The 26416-nt window shown below is 36.6% G+C and overlaps 1 protein-coding gene across 1 annotated transcript in view; it reads left to right on the top strand.

The window, feature by feature from the left end:
* Window positions 1-26416, top strand: part of DMD (dystrophin) — a 2099690-nt gene that overhangs the window by 499587 nt on the left and 1573687 nt on the right. The window contains exons 8-9 of the mRNA XM_032618871.1: window positions 17538-17719; window positions 18924-19055. Of these exons, the coding sequence (XP_032474762.1) occupies window positions 17538-17719; window positions 18924-19055 (314 nt within the window). The remainder of the gene's footprint in view (window positions 1-17537; window positions 17720-18923; window positions 19056-26416) is intronic.

Raw genomic sequence — 26416 nt, 5'->3', positions numbered from 1 at the left:
GAGTTTGGGAGTGTTCCTCCCTGTGCTATACTTCGGAGGAGTTTGAGAAGGATAGGTTTTAGTTCTTCTCTAAATGTTTGATAGAATTTGCCTGTGAAGCCATCAGGTGCTGGGCTTTTGTTTGTTGGAAGATTTTTAATCACAGTTTCAATTTCAGTGCTTGTGATTGGTCTTTTTATATTTTCTATTTCTTCCCGGTTCAGTCTCAGCAGGTTGTGCATTTCTAAGAATTTGTCCATTTCTTCCATGTTGTCCATTTTATTGGCATACAGTTGCTTGTAGTAATCTCTCATGATCGTTTGTATTTCTGTAGTGTCAGTTTTTACATCTCCTTTTTCATTTCTAATTCTATTGATTTGAGTCTTCTCCCTTTTTTTCTTGGTGAGTCTGGTTAATGGTTCATCAATTTTGTTTTTCTTCTCAAAGAACTAACTTTTAGTTTTATTGATCTTTGCTACCATTTCCTTCATTTCTTTTTCATTTATTTCTGATCTGATCTTTATGATTTCTTTCCTTCTGCTAACTTTGGGTTTATTTTTTGTTCTTTCTCTAATTGCTTTAGGTGCAAGGATAGGTTGTTTATTTGAGATGTTTCCTGTTTTTTAAGGTAGGATTGTATTGCTGTAAACTTTCCTCTTAGAACTGTTTTTGGTGTATCCCATAGGTTCTGGGTCGTCATGTCTCCATTGTCATTTGTTTCTACATATTTTTTGATTGCCCCTTTGATTTATTCAGTGATCACTTGGTTATTAAATAGTGCATTGTTTAGCATCCATGTGTTTGTGTTTTTTACAGTTTTTTTGCTGTAATTGGTATCAAGTCTCATAGTGTTGTGGTCCGAAAAGATACTTCATATGATTTCAATTTTCTTAAATTTACCAAGGCTTGATTTGTGACCCAAGATATGATCTGTCCTGGAGAATGTTCCATGAGCAGTTGAGAAAAATGTGTATTCTGTTGTTTTTGGGTGGAATGTCCTATAAAGTCCATCTTGTTTCATGTATCATTTAAAGCTTGTGTTTCCTTATTTATTTTCATTTTGGATGATCTGTGCAGTGGTGTAAGTGGGGTGTTAAAGTCCCCTAGTATGATTGTGTTCCTGTCGATTTCCCCTTTTACGGCTCTTAGTATTTGCCTTTTGTTTTGAGGTGCTCCTATGTTGGGTGCATAAATATTTACAATTGTTATATCTTCTTGGATTGATCCCCCTTGATCATTATGTAGTGTCCTTCTTTGTCTCTTGTAATATGATTTATTTTAATGTCTATTTTGTCTGATATGAGAATTGCTACTCCAGCTTTATTTTGATTTCCATTTTCATGCAATATCTTTTTCCATCCTCTCACTTTCAGTCTGTATGTGTCCCTCGGTCTGATGTGGGTCTCTTGTAGATAGCATATATACGGGGTTTGTTTTTGTATCCATTCAGCCAGTCTTTGTCTTTTGGTTGGAGCGTTTATTCCATTTACATTTATGGTAATTGTTGATATGTATGTTCCTGTTCCCATTTTCTTAAGTGTTTTGGGTTTGTTATTGTAGGTGTTTTCCTTCTCTTATGTTCTTGCCTAGAGAAGTTCCTTTAGCATTTGTTGTAAAGCTGGTTTTGTGGTGCTGAACTCTCTCAGCTTTTGCTTACTGTAAAGGTTTTAATTTCTCTGTCAAATCTGAATGAGATGCTTGCTGGTTATAGTAATCTTGGTTGTAGGTTTTCCTCCTTCATCACTTTAAATATGTCCTGCCACTCCCTTCTGGCTTGCAGAGTTTCTACTGAAAGATCAGCTGTTAACCTTATGGGGATTCCCTTGTGTGTTTTCCCCTTGCTGCTTTTAATATTTAATATTAAATATAATAAATATAAATTTCTTTATATTTATTTTTTGATAGTTTGATTAATATGTGTCTTGGCGTGTTTCTCCTTGGAGTTATCCTGTATCGAATTCTCTGTGCTTCCTGGACTTGATTAAGTATTTCCTTTCCCATATTAGGGAAGTTTTCAACTATAATCTCTTCAAATATTTTCTCAGTCCCTTTCATTTTCTTTTCTTCTTCTGGGACCCCTATAATTCGAATGTTGATGCGGTTAACGTTGTCCTGGAGGTCTCTGAGACTGTCCTCAGTTCTTTTCATTCTTTATTCTACTCTGCATTTGTTATTTCCACTCTTTTATCTTCCAGGTCACTTTTCCGTTCTTCTGCCTCAGTTATTCTGCTATTGATCCCTTCTAGAGTATTTTTAATATCATTTATTATGTTGTTCTTCGTTGCTTGTTTCCTCTTTAGTTCTTCTAGGTCCTTGTTAAATGTTTCTTGCATTTTCTCTATTTCCAAGATTTTGGATCATCTTTACTCTCATTATTCTTTACTGTTTTTCAGGTAGACTGCCTATTTCCTCTTCATTTGTTAGGTCTGGTGTGTTTTTACCTTGCTTCTTCATCTGCTGTGTGTTTTTCTGCCTTCTCATTTTTCTTAACTTACTGTTTGGAGTCTCCTTGGAGTCTCCTTGTCACAGGCTGTAGGTTCGTAGTTCCCATTGTTTTTGGTGTCTGTCCCCAGTGGCTAAGTTTGGTTCAGTTGGTTGTGTAGACTTCCTGGTGGAGGGGACTGGTGCCTGTGTTTTGGTGGATGAGTCTGGATCTTGTCCTTTTGGTGGGAAGGTCCACGTCTAGTGGTGTGTTTTGGGGTGTCTGTGGGGTACAAGCTCAATGAGTAGCTGGAGAAGAGTTTTGGAAATTTGTTGCATTTTGGATTTGATAATTTAAAGGCAGTACACTTCACTTTGATTAGCCTCACAGGGAAGACATTTGATGTTTGGTTACAAAGCATTCAGTGTAAAGTTGGTTTATCTGAAACTTGTAAAGTCAGGATTGGTTGAGAATTTGCATTTAATTGACTTTTATCCACCAGCTTCTGTGCGTTTGTTTTCAGGCACTATCAGAATGTTTGGTCTTAACACCACAGAGTCCCCACTCCCATTTAATTCCCCCAGAAATCTCGGAAAGGTAGCAGATTTGCGGAAGGCAATTTTTTTTCTTTTTATACAATGAAGCAGTAGGAACTAAGTGATAGGGATAAATTGGTAAGGGGTAAATTGAGGATTTTGAAATCATTTATTTTTAATTTTGCTTCCCCATTAGAATCAAAGTTCCATGAGAACAGATCTCTGGGCTTATTTATTTACCACTGTATCCACAAAGACTACGATTTATATCTGTGTCCTCAAAAACTAGTTTGGTACAAAGTAGTAACTCAGTAAACATTTGTTAAAAATATTTTTCACTGTCTCATATTGTCAGGCCGATACTTTTCAGAATCAGTAACATCAGTTCTAGCTACCATTATTTATTTGATTGAATACACAATGTATATTTGCATAGGTATCTTTAGCATTGCTTGTTCAACAGCCAGAAAGCTGAACTAGTTTTCAGTGTATCTGAAATCTCCTGTAAGCACCTGATTTTTTGTTTTTGTTTTTCCCGTTAGACCCTAGGTAAGCGTTATGCATGTTTTTTTTCCCGATATGCGGGGCTCTCACTGCTGTGGCCTCTCCCATTGCGGAGCAGAGGCTCCAGACGCGCAGGCTCAGCGGCCATGGCTTACAGGTCTAGCCGCTCCATGGCATGTGGGATCTTTCCAGACTGGGGCACGAACCTGTGTCCCTTGCATCGGCAAGCAGACTCTCAACCGCTGCGCCACCAGGGAAGCCCAGCTTTATGTATTTTGAGCACTGTTTTCTACTTTTACCAAGATTACAGTCATAGTTTTCTGCTAGGTATAGCATAAGCACCTTGATAGGAATAATTGGATGTTTAAAAGATAAAATTGTTTAGTGTTTCTCAAGTATAAATAAAAGCCTATAGTTTTTATCATTAATTTTTGCATGAGACTGAATCCTCTTCATTAATACAAATTATTTTCATTACTTTATTTTTTAGCCCTTTAATGGGAAGCATTGTTATTAGATGATAAAAGCAACTTGGATCAGTGAGTGAAATGCTAAAATTATGGAACGGCTTAATTAAGGGGTACTTAATTTAGTGAGGGCAGAACATGTACTGTAGAATATTAAATAATTTAACTGGAGGGGATCTGTGCGAGTTATTTTCTTACTAGAATACTGTACATCCATTGTGTACAATGACTTGTAAATGGAAAATGCATGTATGTAGTGCTGGATGAAAAATATTAAAATTGAAAATAACAATCTAGCCCTTTAATGACTTAGTTCATTGCTGTGATATCACCTACAATTTACAAATTCTGGTGCTTAGAGATCAGATGACATTATGACATTGTCTCTTAATTTATAGACCTCAGGTGGAAACCCACTCTGCTTCCAGCAGTAAGTTCTTTAGAATTTCACATCTGTGCGTTTGGTTATTTTAGCAAACACAGGATTTTTTTTTTTTTTTTTTTTTTTTTTTTTTTTTTTTGCGGTACGAGGGCCTCTCACCGGTGCGGCCTCTCCCGTTGCGGAGCACAGGCTCCGGAGGCGCAGGCTCAGCGGCCGTGGCTCACGGGCCCAGCCGCTCCGCGGCACGTGGGATTCTCCCGGACCGGGGCACGAACCCGTGTCCCCTGCATCGGCAGGCGGACTCTGAACCACTGCGCCACCAGGGAAGCCCACACAGGATTTTTTAATTGTGTTTACAAATATGTGTTTACATTTTCATACTTAGAGCTATCTCACCATGTCTGGTTTGGGACCACAAGTTTCTTCTTTCCAGTTCATCTGTTCCCCTTTTCTTACAGCAAATTTATTTATTGTTTTGTTCCTAATACCAATTCTGTAGAAACTGATCCAGGTTTATTCTGATTACGGTTTCTAGATGGCATCCTTCTTAATTTTGCTATAAAGTTCTTAAAAGGCTGACCAAACTTTGTGAGTGCATGTTTATAAATCTCTTATCTTTGAAATCCTGCTTCTGATTATACATGATATATGTTATAAACCAGTATTTCAGTTCCTGCCTTTCTCCTGGCAGAAAACTGACCTGAGGGTTAAACAGTGGAGGCTCCCGTTTAGATGTCCCAGAGGTATTTTAAGGTTGTGTCTGTCATCTGGCTAATCGCACTTTCTGGAGGTTGGTTGCCCAAGATAAGAACAGTTTTGTTGAAAACACCAGTTTCCTAACAAACTCATTCATATTGACTTTTTGGGAATGAGGGCATACTAAAAGAAAACTTGGTGCAACTTTGATTTTATTGTCTCTGTTTGATCTTTACAGATATTTTATTATAGAATATAGCATCTAATTATAAAATTAGTGAGTGCAGAATATTGTGGAAGATATAGATAGGATGAAAGAGGAAAAGTAAATTATTTTCAATCCCACCAGCATACCCATTTCACTAATGTCTTTTTTTGTGTGTGTGTGGTAGGCGGGCCTCTCACTGTTGTGGCCTCTGCCGTTGTGGAGCACAGGCTCTGGACGCGCAGGCTCAGCGGCCATGGCTCACGGGCCCAGCCACTCCATGGCATGTGGGATCTTCCCGGACCTGGGCACGAACCCATGTCCCCTGCATCGGCAGGCAGACTCTCAACCACTGCGCCACCAGGGAAGCCCCACTAATATCTTAAAGTATGTTCCCCTAGTCTTTTCCATAAAAGTTTTTATTCTATATAAATTATACATCCTTATCTTTGATGTTACTTTATAAAGAATTAATTTTCATATATTATCAAATATTCTTCAAAAGCAGCATTTTGAATGGCTTTGTAGTACTCACATACAATTATTTTTTTTTCCATTTTAAAAAGTTTTATTATCATCAAAGATATGCATATACGTAGTTCGAGGCGTCAGAGTTTTAAGACTTGAAACAAAAAACTAGTTGTCTTTTGTCCCAACCCTCTTCACCCACGATTCCCGCAACCCAGGGTGGGAGTCTTTCCAGCTTCTAATTTTCTAGCTGAAGCCTTTGATTTTGCCTCCATGGTTCGAAATAGAAAGCTTATCCTGCTTTGTCTTGGTTTTTCAGATTTAAACATTATCCAATGAATTTCTACAATGAAAGATGAGGATTTAGCTCTCATAACAGCTGCATACTTACTGCCACCTCCAACACACATTTCACCTTTCTCTAGTCTTCCAGTATAGTTATATCCTAGTTTTTGGCATTGTAAATGTTTTAATCTGAGTAATGACATCTTCAGTTGTAAAAACTTTTTAAGTATCATTTTTGCTTTTTTGCTGACTTTTATATCATCTTGGCTTTTAGGTCCCTCTCCCAAACAGTGGGCTCTTTTTACTCATTTTTTTAAAAAATTAAGTTATTATTTATACAGAGTAAAATACATCCTTTTTTAATGTGCAGTTCTGTGAGTTTTGAGAAATGTATGCAATTGTATAATTGCCACAACAACCAGGATACAGAACAGTTTCATCAGTTCAAAACATTCTCCCATACTCATTTATAGCCAACCCTTCCCCCACTCCCAGCCCCTGGCATCCAGTGAACAGTTTTCTGGTCCCATAGTTTTGCCTTTGCAAAATGGTCATATAAATGGAAACATCCAGGGACTTCCCTGGTGGTCAGGTGGTTAAGAATCCGCCTTCCAATGCAGGGGATGCGGGTTCGATCCTGGTTGGGGAACTAAGATTCCACATGCCATGGGGCAAGTACTGAGCCCCTGCGCTGCAAAAAAGACCCAGCACAGCCAAAATTAAAATAAATAAATAAATAAACGAACAAAACCCATCCAGTATGTAGTCTTTTATTTATTTATTTGGCTGTGCAGCAGGATTGTGTGATCTTAGTTCCCTGACCAGTGATTGAAACCGGGCCCCCTGCAGTGGAAGCACAGAGTTCTAACCACTGGCCCTCCAGGGAATTCCCCAGTATGTAGTCTTTTTTTTTTTGAATTTTTAAATTTAATATAATTTAATTTTTTTATACAGCAGGTTCTTATTTGTCATTAGTTTTATACACATCAGTGTACACATGTCAGTCCCAATTGACCAATTCAGCACACCACCATCCCCACCCCACCGCAGCTTTCCCCCCTTGGTGTCCATACGTATGTTTTTTATATCTGTGTCTCAGCTTCTGCCCTGCAAACTTGTTCATCTGTACCATTTTTCTAGGTTCCACATGCATGGGTTAATATACGGTATTTGTTTTTCTCTTTCTGACTTACTTCACTCTGTATGACAGTCTTTACATCCATGCATGTCTCAACAAATGACCCAATTTTGTTCCTTTTTATGGCTGAGTAATATTCCATTGTATATATGTACCACATGTTCTTTAAGCATTCATCTTTCAATGGGCATTTAGGTTGCTTACATGACCTGGCTATTGTAAATAGTGCTGCAGTGAACATTGAGGTACATGTGTCTTTTTGAATTATGGTTTTCTCTGGGTATATGCCCAGTAGTGGGATTGCTGGATCATATGGTAATTCTATTTTTAGTATTTTCAGGAACCTCCATACTGTTCTCCATAGTGGCTTTATCAATTTATATTCCCACCAACAGTGCAAGATGGTTCCCTTTTCTCCACACCCTCTCCAGCATTTATTGTTTGTAGATTTTTTGATGATGCCCATTCTAATTGGTGTGAGGTGATATCTCTTTGGAGTTTTGATTTGCATTTCGCTAATAATTAGTGATATTCAGCAGCTTTTCATGTGCTTCTTGACCATCTGTATGTCTTCTTTGTAGAAATGTCTGTTTAGGTCTTTTGCCCATTTTTGGATTGCGTTGCTTGTTTTTTTTAATATTGAGCTGCATGAACTGTTTATATATTTTGGTGATTAAGCCTTTGTCTGTTGATTCGTTTGCAAGTATTTTCTCCCATTCTGGGGGCTGTCTTTTCGACTTGTTTATGGTTTCCTTTGTTGTGCAAAAGCTTTGAAGTTTCATTAGGTCCCATTTGTTTATTTTTGTTTTTATTTCCATTACTCTAGGAGGTGGATCAAAAAAGATGTTGCTGTGATTTATGTCAAAGAGTGTTCTTCCTATATTTTCCTCTAAGAGGTTTCTAGTGTCCAGTCTTACGTTTAGGTTTCTAATCCATTTTGAGTTTATTTTTGTGTATGGTGTTAGGGAGTGTTCTAATTTCATTCTTTTACATGCAGCTGTCCAGTTTTCCCAACACCAGTTATTGAATAGACAGTCTTTTCTCCATTGTATATCCTTTCCTCCTTTGTCATAGATTACTTGACCATAGGTGCGTGGGTTCATCTCTGGGCTTTCTATCTTGTTCCATTGATCTGTGTTTCTGTTTTTGTGGCAGTACCATATTGTCTTGATTACTATAGCTTTGTAGTATAGTCTGCAGTCACTGAGTCTGATTCCTCCAGCTCCGTTTTTTTCCCTCAAGACTGCTTTGGCTATTCGGGGTCTTTTGTGTCTCCATACAAATTTTAAGATTTTTTGTTCTACTTCCATAAAAAATGCCATTGGTAATTTGATAGGGATTGCACTGAATCTGTAGATTGTTTTGGGTAGTATAGTCATTTTCACACTATTGATTCTTCCAATCCAAGAACATGGAATACCTCTCCATCTGTTGGTATCACCTTTAATTTCATGCATCAGTGTCTTATAGTTTTCTGCATACAGGTCTTTTGTCTCCCTAGGTAGGTTTATTCCTAGGTATTTTATTCTTTTTGTTGCAGTGGTAAATGGGAGTTTTTCCTTAATTTCTTTTAGATTTTTAATCATTAGTGTATAGGAATGCAAGAGATTTCTCTGCATTAATTTTGTATCCTGCAACTTAACCAAATTCATTGAATAGCTCTAGTAGTTTTCTGGTGACATCTTTAGGATTCTCTATGTATAGCATCATGTCATCTGCAAACAGTGACAGTTTTACTTCTTCTTTTCCAATTTGTATTCCTTTTATTTCTTTTTCTTCTCTGATTGCCCTGGCTAGGACTTCCACAACTATGTTGAATAATAGTTGTGAGAGTGGACAAGCTTGTCTTCTTCCTTATCTTAGTGGAAATGTTTTCAGGTTTTCACCATTGAGAACGATGTTGGCTGTGGATTTGTTGTATGTGGCCTTTATTATGTTGAGGTAGGTTCCCTCTATGCCCACTTTCTTGAGAGTTTTTATCATAAATGGGTGTTGAAATTTTTCAAAAGCTTTTTCTGCATCTATTGAGATGATCATATGGTTTTTCACCTTGATTGATTTGCATATATTGAAGAATCCTTGCATTCCTGGGATAAATCCCACTTGATCATGGTGTATGATCCTTTTAATGTGTTGTTAGGTTCTGTTTGCTAGTATTTTGTTGAGGATTTTTGCATCTATATTCGTCAGTGATACTGGTCTGTAATTTTCTTTTTTTGTAGTATCTTTGTCTGGTTTTGGTATCAGGGTGATGGTGGCCTCATAGAATGAGTTTGAGAGTGTTCCTTCCTCTGCAATTTTTTGGAAGAGTTTGAGAAGGATGGGTGTTAGCTCTTGTCTAAATGTTTGACAGAATTCACCTGTGAAGCCATCTGGTCCTGGACTTTTGTTTGTTGGAAGATTTTGTTTGTTTGTTTGTTTGTTTGCGGTACACGGGCCTCTTAGTGTTGTGGCCTCTCCCATTGTGGAGCACAGGCTCCGGACGCTTAGGCTTAGTGACTATATCTCGCGGGGCCATCCACTCCGTGGCATGTGGGATCTTCCCGGACCGGGGCACGAACCCGTGTCCCTTGCATTGGCAGGCGGACTCTCAACCATTGCGCCACCAGGGAAACCCTGTTGGAAGATTTTTAATCACAGTTTCAATTTCATTACTTGTGCTTGCTCTATTCATATTTTCTATTTCTTCCTGGGTCAGTCTTGGAAGGTTATACCTTTCTAAGAATTTGTCCATTTCTTCCAGGTTTTCTGTTTTACTGGCATAGAGTTGCTTGTAGTAGTCTCTTAGGATGTTTTGTATTTCTGCAGTGTCTGTTGTAACTTCTCCTTTTTCATTTCTAATTTTATTGATTTGAGTCCTCTCTTTTTCTTGATGTGTCTTGCTAATGGTTTATCAATTTTGTTTATCTTCTCAAAGAACCAGCTTTTAGTTTTATTGATCGTTGCTAATGTTTTCTTTGTTTCTATTGCATTTATTTCTGCTCTGATCTTTATGATTTCTTTCCTTCTGCTAACTTTAGATTTTGTTTGTTCTTCTTTCTCTAATTCCATTAAGTGTAAGGTTAGATTGTTTATTTGAGGTGTTTCTTGTTTCTTGAGGTAAGCTTGTATAGCTATAAACTTGCCTCTTCGAACTGCTTTTGCTGCATCCCATAGGTTTTGGAACGTCATGTTTTCCTTGTCATTTGTCTCTAGGTATTTTTTGATTTCCTCTTTGATTTCTTCGGTGATCTCTTGTTTATTTTGTAACATATTGTTTAGCCTCCAAGTGTTTGTATGTTTTATTTATTTTTTTCCCTGTAATTGATTTCGAATCTCATAGCCTTGTGGTCAGAAAAGATGCTTGGTATGATTTCAGTTTTCTTAAATTTACTCAGGCTTGGTGTGTGACCCAATATGTGATGTATCCTGGAGAATGTTCCCTACGCACTTGAGAAGAAAGTGTTATCTGAGGTTTTTGGTTGGAATGTCCTATAAATATCAATTAAATCTATCCAGTCTATTGTGTCATTTAAAGGTTCTGTTTCCTTATTTATGTTCATTTTGGATGATCTGTCCATTGCTGTAACGTGACGTGTTAAAGTCCCCCACTATTATTGTGTTACTGTCGATTTCCTCTTTTTTACCTGTTTGCAGATGCCTTATGTATTAAGGTGCTCCTATGTTAGGTGCATATATATTTATAATTGTTATATCTTCTTCTTGGATTGATCCCTTGATCATTATGTAGTGTCATTCCTTGTCTCTTGTAACATTCTTTATTTTAACGTCTATTTTATCTGATACGAGTACTGCTACTCCAGCTTTCTTTTGATTTCCATTTGCATGGAATATCTTTTTCCATCCCCTCACTTTCAGTCTGTATGTGTCCATAGGTCTGAAGTGGGTCTCTTGTAGACAGCATATATATGGGTCTTGTTTTTGTATCCATTCAGCAAACCTGTGTCTTTTGGTAGGAGCATTTAATGCATTCACGTTTAAGGTAATTATCGATATGTATATTCCTATGACCATTTTCTTAAGTATCTTGGGTTTATTTTTGTAGGTCCTTTTCTTTTCTTGTGTTTCCCACTTAGAGACATTCATTTAGCATTTGTTGTAGTCCTGGTTTGGTGGTGCTGAATTCTGTTAGGTTTTGCTTGTCTGTAAAGCTTTTGATTTCTCCATCAAATCTGAATGAGATCATTGCCAGGTAGAGCAATCTTGGTTGTAGGATCTTCCCTTTCATCACTTTAAGTGTATCATGCCACTCCCTTCTGGCTTGTAGAGTTTCTGATGAGAAATAAGCTGTTATCCTTATGGGTGTTCTGTGTTATTTGTCATTTTTCCCTCGCTTCTTTCAGTAATTTTTCTTTGTCTTTACTTTTTGCCAGTTTGATTACTGTGTGTCTCAGCGTGTTTCTCCTTGGGTTTATCATGTATGGGACTCTCTGCACTTCCTGGTCTTGGGTGGCTATTTCCTTTCCCATGTTAGGGAAGTTTTCGAGTATAATCCCTTCATATATTTTCCCTGGTCCTTTCTCTCTCTTTTCTCCTTCTGGGACCCCTATAATGCAAATGTTGTTGCGTTTAATGTTGCCCAGAGGTCTCTTAGGCTGTCTTCATTTCTTTTTATTCTTTTTTCTTTATTCTGTTCTGCAGCAGTGAATTCCACCATTCTGTCTTCTAGATCACTTATCCGTTCTTCTGCCTCATTTTTCTGCTATTGATTCCTTCTAGTGTATTTTTCAGTTCAGTTATTGTATTGTTCATCTGTGTTTGTTTGTTCTTTAATTCTTCTAGGTCTTTGTTAAACATTTCTTGCATCTTCTCAATCTTTGCCTCCATTCTTTTGCCTAGGTCGTGGATCATCTTCACTATCATTTTTCCGAATTCTTTTTTCTGGAAAGTTGCCTATCTCCACTTCATTTAGATGTTTTTCTGGGGTTTTATCTTGTTCCTTCATCTGGTACATAGCCCTCTGCCTTTTCATCTTGTCTATCTTTCTGTGAATATGGTTTTTGTTCCACAGGCTGCAGGATTGTAGTTCTTTTTGCTTCTGATGTGTGCCTTCTGGTGGATGAGGGTATCTAAGAGGCTTGTGCAAGTTTCCTGATGGGAGGGACTGGTGGTGGGTATAGGTGACTGTTTCTCTGGTGGGCAGAGGTCAGTAAAACTTTAATCCACTTGACTGCTGATGGGTGGGGCTGGGTTCCCTCCCTTTTGGTTGTTTGGCCTTAGGCAACCCAACACTGGAGCCTACCTGGGCTGTTTGGTGGGGCTAATGGCAGACTCTGGGAGGGCTCATGCCAAGGAGTACTTCCCAGAACTTCTCCTGCCAGTGTCCTTGTCCTCACGGTGAGCCACAGCCACCCCCTGCCTCTCTAGGAGACCCTCCAACACTAGCAGGTAGGTCTGGTTCAGTCTCCCCTGGCTTCACTGCTCCTTTCCCTGGGTCCCGATTCACACACTACTTTGTGTCTGCCCTCCAAGAGTGGAGTCTGTTTCCCCGAGTCCTCTTGAAGTCCTGCAGTCAAATCCCACTAACCTTCAAAGTCTGATTCTCTAGGAATTCCTCCTCCCGTTGCCAGACCCCCAGTGTGGGAAACCTGACATGGGGCTCAGAACCTTCACTCCAGTGGGTGAGCTTCTGTGGTATAAGTGTTCGCCAGTCTTTGAGTCACCCACCCACCAGTTATGGGATTTGATTTTACTGTGATTGCGCCCCTCCTACCATCTCATTGTGGCTACTCCTTTCTCTTTGGATGTGGGGCATCTTTTCTGGTGAGTTCCAGTGTCTTCCTGTCGATCATTGTCCAGCAGGTAGTTGTGATTCTGGTGTTCTCGCAAGAGGGAGTGAGAGCACGTCCTTCTGCTCTGCCATCTTGGTTCAGGGCCCAGTATGTCTCCATACAATTATATATTTGATCATTTCTAATTTTAGTTTTATGTCAAGCAATTTGGAATGGTCTGAATTTTTTTTCTTTTTTGTGTGATAAATATTTATTTTATAATTGTAAAGAGGGCTTAAAATTCACATTGTTTATATAAATCTTCTTTTAAATTTCTGATTATTTCCTTGTGGTGGATTCCTAGAAGGAAAATTACTGGGTCATTGAATATGATTGTTTTTAGATATAGCCAAAATATTTTTCGTAACGTTGGAACCAACTGATACTCTTCCAGCAATGTAGGAGTTTGGCCAAATTGCTGACATTTCTGCAACATTAGTTGTTATCCTTTTGTCATTCTTTGATAATTTGATAGGCAATGGAGTATAATTAAACACTTCCATCTTTATTTAATTTGCATTTCTTCGATTACTGCTGAAATTGCATTTTTATGTGTATTTACTCTTGTTATACCTCACTTATTAGAAATAGAAATCACTACTACTATGGAGAGTGTAGGTGATGTTTGGTAATGGAACCACATAGATCACAGGGTCATCATTTAGATAATGACTTTGAGATACTTGGTTTTCAAATGCGCTAAGATAGCCCTTCTCTGAAAAAGTGAAGGTAAGGTACTGAGAAGTATGATGCACTGACTGGGTTCCAATTCTGACTTGAACTAGCTTTTGAACTTGCCATCAAACCGCTGTGGCCTTCAGTTTCTTTGAAAAATATGCAATTTCCCTAAATGGTTTATTTGTTCCATTATAGCCCTCAATATTAAAATTCTGGTGACTATAGAAACACTCATCAGAATCAGTGTTATTGTTCATAAAATAACATTTTCTGGGGGTATTATGAGTTGTCAAAATTTCCATCCTGAACTGGTTTCAAAGATTGGATTAGAAATTATTAATTTAACCTTTTGTGGCAATCAACCCATTATATAATAGGGTTTATAGTGCAAAGATAACTTTTATATAATTTTAAGTTCTTATTTTGGGGGTTCACCCACTTTTTTAAATTTGTGTATTTTAATGTCTTATAATAATAAAAAAAAAGGAAATCACATCCCATCATTCTCACCTTCCTTAAATTCTTAGGTTTGGTGGGTAAACCCAGGGGTCAAGAGATTTATGAACATTCAGACTGGGAGTAGGTTGATGTCACCTTTAGAAGCATGGTTGGTTACTCAGGTGAGACCACTGTTAATTGGTTTGCATTCAGAATTTTGTTCATTGGAGCAAGTCCACTTCAGATTGGCAGAGTTTCAGAAGGGACGGGTTGATGTTGGTTAGCTTGCAGAAGCATGATCAAGACCATGTAGGCAGGTAATTGCTAATTGATTAAATGCGATTGAAACTTGTGTTGGTGGCTACTTGTTACCATGGCTACAGAACAAGCAGTTTTCTCCTTCAATCCTCCTTCTTCCATTTCATTTTCAGTTTATTAATCTTTGTACCCCCAGGACTTAGGGCAGGATTTTGTATATAGGCATTCGCAAAGACTGTGGAATAAATGATCTGAAATTGAATGAAGTTATTTTGGGGATGTCTTAGAATTTCTATTATGCATCCCCTTGTTTTCATTACATAGCCTATTTTAGTTCTCTGACACCTCCTATCTGGATTGTGTTCCAGCCTCTTACTTGCCTCTAGTGTTTTTCTCCTTCATTCCATTCTGCGATTAATGGTTTTACTTTACAAGAATTTTAATGGTGTCACAGTCTTGATCAAAAGTAGTTAGTTACTCTCCAACCTATTGAACTAAGGCCAAATTGACTACTTTGCTGTTGATGATCCCTTAGTGTTCCACATACAAGCTTCTCATTTTTTCCTGTTAATCACTATTCTCAACTCTGTGGCTAAGACACCCAAAGGCGCTCTTCCCAGAATATGTCTAATCTGTCCCTACCTCTGCACTTTTACTGATGCTTTTCTACTGCCTAGAATACCTTTCTCCATTTCATTAGGTTTTCCCCTAATGAAACCCTGTACAAATTTATTTCAGTTTTCTTTATGAAAATTCATAAAGAATTTTCTGATCCTCCAGTAATGTATGCTTTCTTCCTTTTTCTGAACATATTAAAGCACTGGCTGTGCCAATTAGAGGAACACATTTTAAATTCTCTTTAGCAGTGCAATTATTTTGTTCTTCTTATTTATTTTATTATTCCACACTGTAAGCAGAATCCATGGATTCTCTATCTTGTTAATCTCCTGGATAATCTATTAAAAATATTTAAAATTTAATAGGTCTTTAGTAAATATATTTGGAAGGAATTCAACATATTTTAGAATATCTAAATTCCTTTTGGTAAAAACAAAAAGAAATACTGGATTCTACCTACTGGTACAGCTGAATCGTGTACAGCTTCTGAGGTGGGATGGTAATAGATTGGGGCAAAAATATCAATGGTTTGATCCAATAGTGATTGTAGTGATTGATATTTATGAATATTCACGTTCATCCAAAAGGTGTTTTATGTGGATAAAATATGCTACAAGTTTTGACATTTGCTTGGGGCAATAGAAATAATGCTAGATCTATTTTTACCTTTATTTATTTTGATCATGGTTTGCATTTGAGGCCAGACATACATATGCACATGTCTAATATAGCAGTAAATAGTCATAGAACTTTTTATTTACACAGACAACCTTTTAAAATTCAGTGCCTTTGTCACAGCATGGTTTTATTTAATGCACTAAAAAATAAACAATTCTAAATTTTGCTCATTACAGATAAAACTGACTAGTTACTAGTGAGAAGGAAGAAAACATTCTAGAGTTTCAAAAACATTGTGAAGAAGTATATAGTATCTGCCATACAATGAGCACTTGAAAAACAATTATCAAATGAAAGGTAGATTTTAGAATTTCAAAGCTAAGTTAGTAAGAATTTTTTTTTTAGAAAGGCAGTACTTATACAAAAGGTATTCTTTAGTTCTTTCCTAAAAAATATTTGCAAAAAATTATCTTCGCCATCTGTTGGCTAATAATTAAATTATAATAGGGAACAGAGAATATGTATTATATATATCAATAACTTTATACCTTTAAGTCTTATGCATTTAAGTGTCCAGTAAGTATCTTTTGAAAACAAGTAAGCAAAACAGTGAAGCAGAAGGTAATATAAGAGCGTGCTTGTGTGTCATTTTTTTCGACCCTTGTTACTCAAAGTATGGTCTTCAAGTCAGCAGCTTCAGTGTCACCTGGGAGCTTGCTGGAAATGCAGAGCCTCACGCTCCACCCAGACCTACTGAATCCGATTCTGATTTTAAAAAGATCCCCAGGTGATTCATATGCACATTAAAAATTAAGAAGGACTGTATTATACCATGGATAGAAGCAGACCAAGGAACATTAGCTAACTTTTTGCTTCTCTGTAACTCTTCTTAAAAATGCTTTAAAATTAATTGTTCTGATTAATCATGTTCCTGTGACTTGCGAAGGAATGGAGTTAAGTGACCTGTTCAACCTCCTTTTATGCTTGTGAACTTGAAATTTGACTCTTGTCTTTTTAACTTATAAACAGAACACCTGACCAAAATATACATATTTAATGTAAAACAGATCTTTTAATGCTAGCTGAGCTAGGATAAATTTATGGCAAGAAAAATGCCTGGCACATTGCTGCTAAGTTGTCTTGGCCTTCTGCCAGGATTTATGTTTAACACTTCTGGGTTTAATGGTACTCTTCACATAAAGGATTGTTTTTGCATTTGGTTCCCTGGAATGAGCACAGTGGGTAAATTGTGATGCCAAGTAGCAAAAGAAGCTTTTGAAGGAGCTGCCACTTATTATATGTGTTATTACAAATTATTATTGACTTTAAATGCTGGATTTCTTTCATTCCCTAGATGTGGCAAAGGACATAATGTCAGATCAACTTTATGTGAAGGACTTTTAAATTTATCTCTAACGTCTAAGAAGGAAAGCGACATCTGACTTTAACAGATGCACCATAATGTAAAGAAATATTTTTAATGTAGTTAAGGAATATTACAAATCATTATTCTTATGGTATATAGTTGTTTTATTTTATTTTGATTGTAGAAATACACAGTTCGTTTCAACACAGAGACATTATTTTGCTCTTTACATGCTTAATCACCAGCAAAAATTTGATTAGGAAGTGCAAGCTTTCTTTACTGGAAGCCAGGGCATTAAGCTCTTTGGTGTAATTGTTTAATTACCAGTGCACCATTTTAATTGACATGCTATTATAACTTTCCATGGAAAGGAAGATGCAATCTTTTATTTTTGTTTCTTATCTAATGAAAACCACTCTCTTAGATGGGCTAGTTTGGCAATTTGACTTAGGAAAAAGTATTGCCGAATGAAGTTTTTATGTGAACAAGGAAAAGAAATTAACTTTAGTGCTCATCTCATTGGTCTGCCAAATTGGAAGGACATTTTAGGCCTGATTATCATGTTCTAATTAGTCTCTGGAGGACATTCATGGGCAGTCGAGTGCTCATTAATCTGTCTTCTTCCTGTAACATTGATTTGTTCATTCCCCTTTTAGACACTCACATATAGAAACCAAAAATTGATGTGTGGTGTTAATGTGCTTACAGATGTTGCCACCACTTATCCAGATAAGAAGTCCATCTTAATGTACGTCACATCACTCTTCCAAGTTTTGCCTCAACAAGTGAGCATTGAAGCCATCCAGGAGGTGGAGATGTTGCCAAGGCCATCAAAAGTTACTAGAGAAGAACATTTTCAGTTACATCATCAAATGCACTATTCTCAACAGGTAAAAGATCGAAAGAATAGCTAATATCAATGATGTTTTCTGTTTTATATGGATTTTTAGATATCATACACACATATCTATATTGTCTATGGATGGATACACATATATGTATATATAAAGCATAGTATATATATATGTATATACACACACACGTACAAAAATATATGTATATATAGGTTTGTGTGTGTCTGTGTGTCTATTTGGAGAGAGAGAGGGAGAGGACTCTAAACCTAAATTTCATCTGATACAATGGACAATAATGTTGTTTTCAAGGCACATTTTTAAAATACTCTGCTATTGATATGCACCATGTTATAGGAATATGGGACACAGAATACATTGCATTTCCATTGTGTAAAGTGAAATAAAATAAAAGATAGACTCATATACACATTAAACTTTCCATCAACTAGAGCAAAGAGCGAAGAACTAGACCAAGAGCAGAGGCAAGTACTCTGTTTAATAATGTTTTCTTATTTTTAGTGGCAGCTTGCTGTTGTAGTAACAAATTTTGCATACTCAAGGTAATATTTTTGATAAGATAAAATTAGTTTAAAATAGTTTAAATAAAAATTAAATAGAGAATACATATGATAAAGACTTTTATGATATTGTACAGAGTCCACTGGGATTCTTCTGTTACATTGCTAGTTCTTCTTCCCAACGGTGTATATTTAGGGTGGTTTTTTTCTTAACTTTCTTTGACACAAACAATGATGAAAAAGCCTTTAGCAAAATTTCTGCTGAAGGCATGGAAAGCTCTCAGGCCTAATTTTCTCACTCTACTGAGCTAATTCTATATTTAGCTTATGAAAGCTTCAGTCCTTTCCAAGATATTGACATGATGAATTCTGGTTTTGTTTACTTTGAGTTCAGAGAAGATTGCTTTGGGTTGCTTGTTTTTGCCAGTTTGAAGAGCAGCATCCCATATTAGTGCTGGAGGTGTGTCAGGATGGAATCTTTATGGTTAAATCCCATCCTCCTCTCTTCCCTGACTACCTGTTCTCCAACATGACATTGAGCATCACAATTCTTGGAGTGTACCAGTTTCTAATATCACTTATATATATTTAGGATTAAATTTTTCATCTCACTGTTACCATTTAACATTTGTTTTTTCTAGTGTGTTGGAAAGCAGTCCTTCCAGGGTTACTTACCATGTCTCCTCCTCCTCTCTGTCCCCCTCCCCCGAACCCTTCTGCAGATCACAGTCAGTCTAGCACAGGGCTATGAACGAACTCCTTCCTCTCCTAAGCCTCGGTTCAAGAGCTATGCCTATACACAGGCTGCTTATGTCACCACCTCTGACCCCACACGGAGCCCATTTCCTTCACAGGTCTGTCAACATTTACTCTCTGTTCTCCAAACCAAAGAACTTCTTCACCCAAGATAACCTAACATGGTTTTTGTTTGTTTGAATTTGCAGTGCCTTTTTTTTCTCCGCCATCAGGAGCCGTTTAATTGTTCTCAGTTGTATTAGATACTGCACATGATGCTGTTTTGTTATTGAGACCTCTCTAGGTTTAACGTATGTTGATTCTTCATGAATGGGGATTCTTACAATAGTGATTTGTACTTTCATTATATAATTACCTGTAAGATTAGTTTTTATAAAGGCTACCAACCCAAACACAAAGCTCATTAAAGAGAGGTCATTTAAAAGAATGGGAAAATGGATGAAATTTACTAGTCACATTACTTGGGGAGATTTTCTAGATATCTGATACCTAAAGGAAATATATACTCTATATATTGCCCTTATTATATTTTCACTGTATAAGTATGCATTTATATTCTATTTAAGAAAAATATAACTGTAAGCTTCTTCATATGGTAGATTTTAATTTTGCTAACTTAAACTTGATAGCAGGCTCTGTAGTATTTATACAAGAAAGTCACACTCAAACCAGGTCAGATTCTATGCACCGTTCAGTATTTTCCACATAATGAATCTTCTCAGTAGCATTTTCCATCATTATTGCAGTGTTGTAGAAAACCTAAAAATACAAGAAATTATAGCCTTGTATATGTTAGAGCATGGGAATGACATGTGCTGGAATTGCTGGATTTGCTAAAATTTCCTTTTAAAAGAAAATCTCATTTATTTTGTTTAGAAGAGCAATTTGAAGAGTTCTTGCGGAAGTGACTTTTCTCAATGCTACACAGTGAATGGGAATTTAGAAGTTATCGTCTTGATCCCATTGGAGAAAAGTACACATTTTTGGAGACTCATCGATTTTTTTTTAAGATAGTGGTTGTATTTAATTCATGATTTATTTGGCACAGTTAATTGATGCGTGAAAAATTTTAACACTGAAAGCTTCCCCCAGGGGAATGTATTTCAGGGCATAGTTATGCCCTTTATCCTTGGCTAGTTTTCTTGCAAAGTTGAACAAAGGAGATGAGTGAGAATGATTATGATTATGTGACTCAGCCTCATCTTCAATTAAATTCCCATCCATATTTTCACAAAGTTGTATAGTCTTGAACAAAAAACCTAATCAGTTTCTTCATTATCAGTAAATAAAAAGAATTCTGCCACACATTACTGACTGCTATGTGTATACATTATATGAACTAATAAAATCCTTATAATGACTCTTAGAGGTGGGAGGTACTATTTTTTATCTCCATTTTAAGTTTAAGCGTACCCACCCTTTCGTTGCTCCTCCTCCTTCTCCCTCCCACCCTCCTGACTCTCCCTTACTCTTTAGGCTTTTTTTTTTTTTTTTTTTTAAATCACCATCCTCCAATTGAAACTTCCAAGACTTAATAGGTGTTGTACCTCCTAAAATAAAGAAGTCTTAGCCAAGACAAAGAGAGGAGTATTTTTCCTCCTTATTTTCACTTTATTGAGCTGCCTTTTCCAGAAGGTTTTCTCCAGTGCCTATTCTGGCAGCACGTTTTTACCTCATTACCATCTCATTAAGGCATTGTTCAGGTATGATTCCTTAATGAAGTAATTATAAATGGACTTAATTTTGCTAGACTGTATTTGGTCACTCTCCCTTTGTCTAAATATTACAAAATATGTAATATATCATAAAATATTGAGCAGTTCACATATCTGTTTTAACTTAACATAAGCCATTGAAATAAACCTATTGTTACCCTTTAGAAAAGAAGAAACATGAATCACAGTTGGTGAGGAATGATATATCCTGCCTGTTTCTAAAGGAAGCACATCAGAAGATGGTGTTACACATAGTTAGGTCTGATAAATTTGTGTCTTAACTATTTACTGAGAAAATTTTTTCTAAAGAGTTTCTCAGAGGGGCTGAGCCTGTACTGCCCCCTACAGGTTATATCTGATCCACTTCTAATGATCGGCCAGATTGGGTTCCATTAGAAGGTTTCATTCAAGTGTTTACTTGGTGGTCTATAAGTAAGGGTGCAGTTTTCCATAACAGAAGAGAGAGCCATGTGGGTGACTGTTCCCTATGGGAAACATAAAATGCCTAAATTATTGTAAAAGTTCCCAGTATCTTAGAAACATTAAGTATCCCCATCTGTCCCAACTTAGAAAATCTGATTTATAGTCATTGCAGTTTGTGAACGTGTTGAGGTGAAGTGATCTGACCTATCTCAGGATCTCTGCCTATAAATCAGTTTTTCTCATAATTTACCAAGAAGCAATACTCTCTGGTGTGAACCCTAACTTTTCCTTCATTGTATCACTTAACTACCACCCATTCTTCAATGGAGGACGTCCTTTTTATAGTTACACTGAATTCCTATTTTTATGACTTGGATCATGCCTCTCATTCTACTCCTAATCTAATATCAAACATCCCCAGTATCTTTTTCACTTTCCATTTCTCTCTTTCTCCTGGCACCTCATCCTAGCCAAAATTCCTGTAGGCACACCTCCTCTGTCCAAACATACCACTCCGTTTTATTTTGTTAATGTACTATTATGTGATATTTTCTTTCACTGACCATTTTTTGTAGTCTATGCTTTATACATTTGTTTATTCAGCAAATAATTATACTTGGTCGCCAAATCCAATGTCTTTCATCACCTCTCAGGCTTTGTACCGTCACTGAAGTACTTCTCCTGTAGCCTCTAGACTTACTAGCTCCTTCTCCACCTCTAACTGTCTTGTGTCTCTTTCATTATCTGGCTCTTCCTCCTCTTCCAACTCCCTTAGCATAGGAGTCTCATGTGAGATCCTTCCTTTGACCTTCCTTTTTGTATACGCTCTCTGTTGTCTATATGATTTAATCTCTTGACTTGAAGGTGTATGCCCATGATCATTGTATTTATGTTTTCACCACTTCCAATCTCTCTTGAGTTACAGCCTCATTTTCAACTCTTTCCTATGTATCTATACCTTGATGTCCACTGATTTCTCAAACCTCCTACATCCTGAAGTGAACCTCGTTTCATTGCTCACAAACCTGTTTGTTGTCCTTTTTGTTATGTAAATGGGGATGTTTTTCAACAGTTTTTGAGATTTAAATACGTGACATACTCTTTTGCCTCTGTAGTGATCTGCTATTCAGTAATGAAATATATATTGTCAATTCTTTCTTCACAGCATTTCTCCATTAAGTTATGTTCCCTCAGTATTCATAAATACCCTCTGATTCAGACTCTCACTACATGTCTTCTAGATTACAGAAATAGCTTTGCAATCAATATCGCTCTTTTTAGCTTAATCCCCTCTAAATCATATTAGATTTTCTTATTAACAGCTTTAATAACATAATTCACAAAACTTTCTTCACTTCCTTTGGCCTTTATAATAACTCCACTCTCCCAAATTTCATCAGTAAGCTCCATGATCTATTAACAATTTATATTTTCATGCTTATTTCACACTAATCTATTTTATGTTTTCTTTATTCCAACCAAATTAAGTCACTTTCTCTCCTGCACAAGTGCCAAGCAATTTCTTTTCTTAGCTTTTATGGTTCTCTCAGCCTAGAATGACTTATATCTCCTTTTCAAATTGGCCAATTTAATCGAAATTTCAAGGCCTAACCAATAAGTGGCAGAGCCTGAATTTAAGTTCAGATTTATCTGACTCCAAGCCCATGTTAATTATACTAACTACCACTGAATTTTCTCTACTATGATTCTCACACATGGAGTGATATTAATTTATGTAATCATTTTATACTTATTTATTAATCACCTACTATGTGCCAGGTATTATTATAGGATCAAAAGACACATTAGTAAACAAATACACAAAATAATTCCTGCCTTAATTGAGGACATGTGTTCATGGGAGAGTCATAGTATGAACAAGTATAAATAAGTAAAATAACATTTCAAATAATATGAAAATAGCATGCATTAAGTAAAGTAAAATTTAGTAGTAAGTACAATAGTAAATGCTAAAAAGAAAAAAAATAAAAGAGGAAGGTGGAATATGTAGTACATGGTGGAGAAAAGTTAAAATATCAGTTTGGGTGGTCAGAGAAGGATTCATTAACAAAGTAAATATTGAGTAAAGACTGGAAAGAGGTATGGGTACCTTTGGAAGAGGTATGGGTACCTTTGGGAAGATAAACCCATGAGGAAGAAACACAGATAGTACAAAAGCCCTGAGTTGTGGGGATATTTATTTGGACTATTCAAGGAAAGGTACAAGTTAGGGGCACAGTGCTAGGAGATGGTATCTGAGCTGTAGTAGTGGACCAGATGACATAGGGTTTTGTAAGTAATGGTGAAGACTTAGGTTTTTATTACCAATGAGGTAGAAAGCTATTGAAAGAATGACATAAACTCACATTATTTCCACATGGCTGCTTTGTGGAGAATAGACCAAAGGAATAAGGATGGAAACAAGGAGACTAGTTAGAATGTTATTGCAGTAATCCAGGCAGGATATGGCAGAGGCTTGGATTTGGATTATTTTTCTTCCCCCCCCCCATTTTTTTTTTTATTGTGGTCAAATACGCATAATGTAAATGTCAACGTTTTAACAATTTGTAAGTGTACAGTTCAGTGGTATTCAGTACATTCATAAAATTGTCTAACCATTACCAATATCTGTCTCCATAATTCTTTTCATCTTGCAAAATGGAAACTCTGTATCCATTAAAAAAATAACTCCCCATGACTCCCTCCTTCCAGCTCCTGGTGAACCACCATTCTACTCTCTGTTTCTTTGAGTTTGGCTTTTTTTTTTTTTTTTTAAAGATTCAACATATAATGAGATAATGAGATCATGCAATATTTGTCTTTCTGTATCTAGCTTATATCGCTTAGCATGAAGTCCTCCAGGTTCATCCATGTTGTCTCAAATGCCAGAATTTCCTTCTTTTTTAAGGCTGAATAGTATTTTATTGTATGTATATATGTGTTTGTGTGTATACACACACACACATACACACACACACCACATTTTCTTTATTCATTCATCTGTTGGCCAACATTTAGGTTTGTTTTCATATTTTGGCTATTGTGAATAATGCTACAATGAACATGGGAGTGCAGATGTGTCTTTGGGATACTGTTTTCAGTTTCCTTTGGATGTGTACTGAGAAGTGGAATTGCTGGATCATATGGTAGTTCTATTTTTTAATTTTTGAGAAATGTCCATATTGTTTTTCATAATGGTTCTATCAGTGAGAATGATGCATAGTAATTGAATTCTGGATATGTTTTGGATAACTTACAGGGTTTGCCAATTCAATATGGAACATGTATTAGCTGTATGTTTTGAGAATATTTAACTGTGTCATAAGAAAACAAAGATGATAGATGATACTTCCAAGAGGCATTAAACTTAGAGTGTAAATAAAGTATTCAATGATAGCTTATGAAATATAAGTGAAACCTATGTGTTAAATTTAGCTGATGAGCAAATAGCTTGTGAGACATAGGCAGAGGTCAAAATGTGTGTCAGCTTTAGATAGTAACTTGACCTATTACACATGTTAAAAATAGATGGAATAAATAGTGAAATACACAAGAATATTGTTTATGGATGGAAAGAGATGAAAAGACCAAATTATAAGGTATGATGATATCATCTCTAGGCTGGCAGCTTCATCATTCCTAAATTGGCCACCGATTAATGATACTCAGTATGTCTTATGGCCTCCCAAGTGCTCTACATAAAAAATGCAAATAAATCCTATAACTGTTTAGCAGACTAACTGATGAGCTACAGCTATAGGTCAGCTATACTTGCCCCTGCGTCTTTCCAGTAGAGCAAGTGTATGTGGTCATCTTAGGTACATTCTGTCCTAAGAATGTGTCTTGCTCAAATCTCACCTCTGGTTCTGTCTACCACACCATCAACAGGGAAGGCTGATACAGCAAAACGTATGGATATTGTATAACCCAAGATTTAAATAGCATGGTGGTTCTTCTGTTTGACCTTATCCTAATTGCATTACACCTTCCATCTGTTTCACCTTGCTTCTCTCCATATGCTTTAAAATGATTTAATAAGTGTTGGGATTTGAACATATTAATTTCGTTGGTGAGCCTTTCTGTTTCATGCTCTCTGGGATGGCATACCTAGTAGCAGAATTGGAGGCCACCATTTCATCAAGATCATGCTCCATATGACATAGTGGGTGTGAGTTATGAAAGAATTCGAGAAACCAAGGATTACTGCAAGGTTTTTGTTTAAACAATAGGAAGAATGGAGTTGCCGCCAACCAAAATAGAATAGACTATAGGAGGAGCAGGTTTGGGAGTAAGGTTAGAAGCTCAGTTTTGAACATGTTAATCTCTTAAACTTCTTTTTTTTTAAAGTTGAAGTATAACTGACATATAATATTATATTAATTTCAGGTGTACAACATAATCCTATATTTGTATATGTTGTGAAATGATCACCATAGTAAGTCTAGTTAACCTCTATCACCATACGTAGTTACAGAATTTTTTTTCCTTGGGATGAGAACTTCTAAAATTTACCTTCTTAACAACTTTCAGATATGCAATACAGTATCATTAACCATAGTTGCTGTGCTGTAGATTACGTACATTGCGTCCCCATGACATATTTAGTTTTTATCTGGAAGTGGGTACCTTTTGACCCCCTTCACCCATTTTGCCCACCCCATACCCCCTGCCTCTGGCAACCACCAATTTGTTTTCTGTATCTATGATACCACTTATCAGTGAGATCATATGGTATTTCTCTTGTTGACTTATTTCATTTAGCAGAATGCCCACAGGGTCTCTCCTTGTTGTTGCAAATAGCAAGATTTCATTCTTTTTTATGGCTGAATAATATTCTATTGTGTGTGTATGTATGTATGTGAGTGTGTCTGTGTGTCACATTTTTCTCTATGCATTCATCCATTGATGTACACTTAGATTGTTTCCATTTCTTGGCTATTGTGAATAATGCTGCAGTGCACATGGTGATGCAAACCTCTTTTTTGAGGTAATATTTTGTTTTCTTTGGCTAAATACCTGGAAGAGGAATTGCTGCATTATATGGTAGTTCTATTTTTAATTTTTTGAGGAACCTCCATACTTTTTTCCATACTGACTGCACCAATTTCAATTCTCAATAATGGTGCACGAGGGTTCCCTTTTTTCCATAGCCTCACCAACACTTGTTATTTTTTGTCTTTTTGATAATAGCCATTCTAACAGGTGTGAGGTGATATCTCATTGTGCTTTTGATTTGCATTTCCTGATGAATAGTGATGTTGAGCATCTTTTCATGTGCCTGTTGCCTATGACTTCTTTGAAAAACTGTCTATTCAGATCCT

The sequence above is a fragment of the Phocoena sinus genome, chromosome X (assembly GCF_008692025.1).
Source record: "Phocoena sinus isolate mPhoSin1 chromosome X, mPhoSin1.pri, whole genome shotgun sequence".
NCBI lineage: Eukaryota > Metazoa > Chordata > Mammalia > Artiodactyla > Phocoenidae > Phocoena > Phocoena sinus.
The sequence above is the reverse complement of the archived record's forward strand: the minus strand, read 5'-3'. Positions and strand labels throughout refer to the sequence as shown.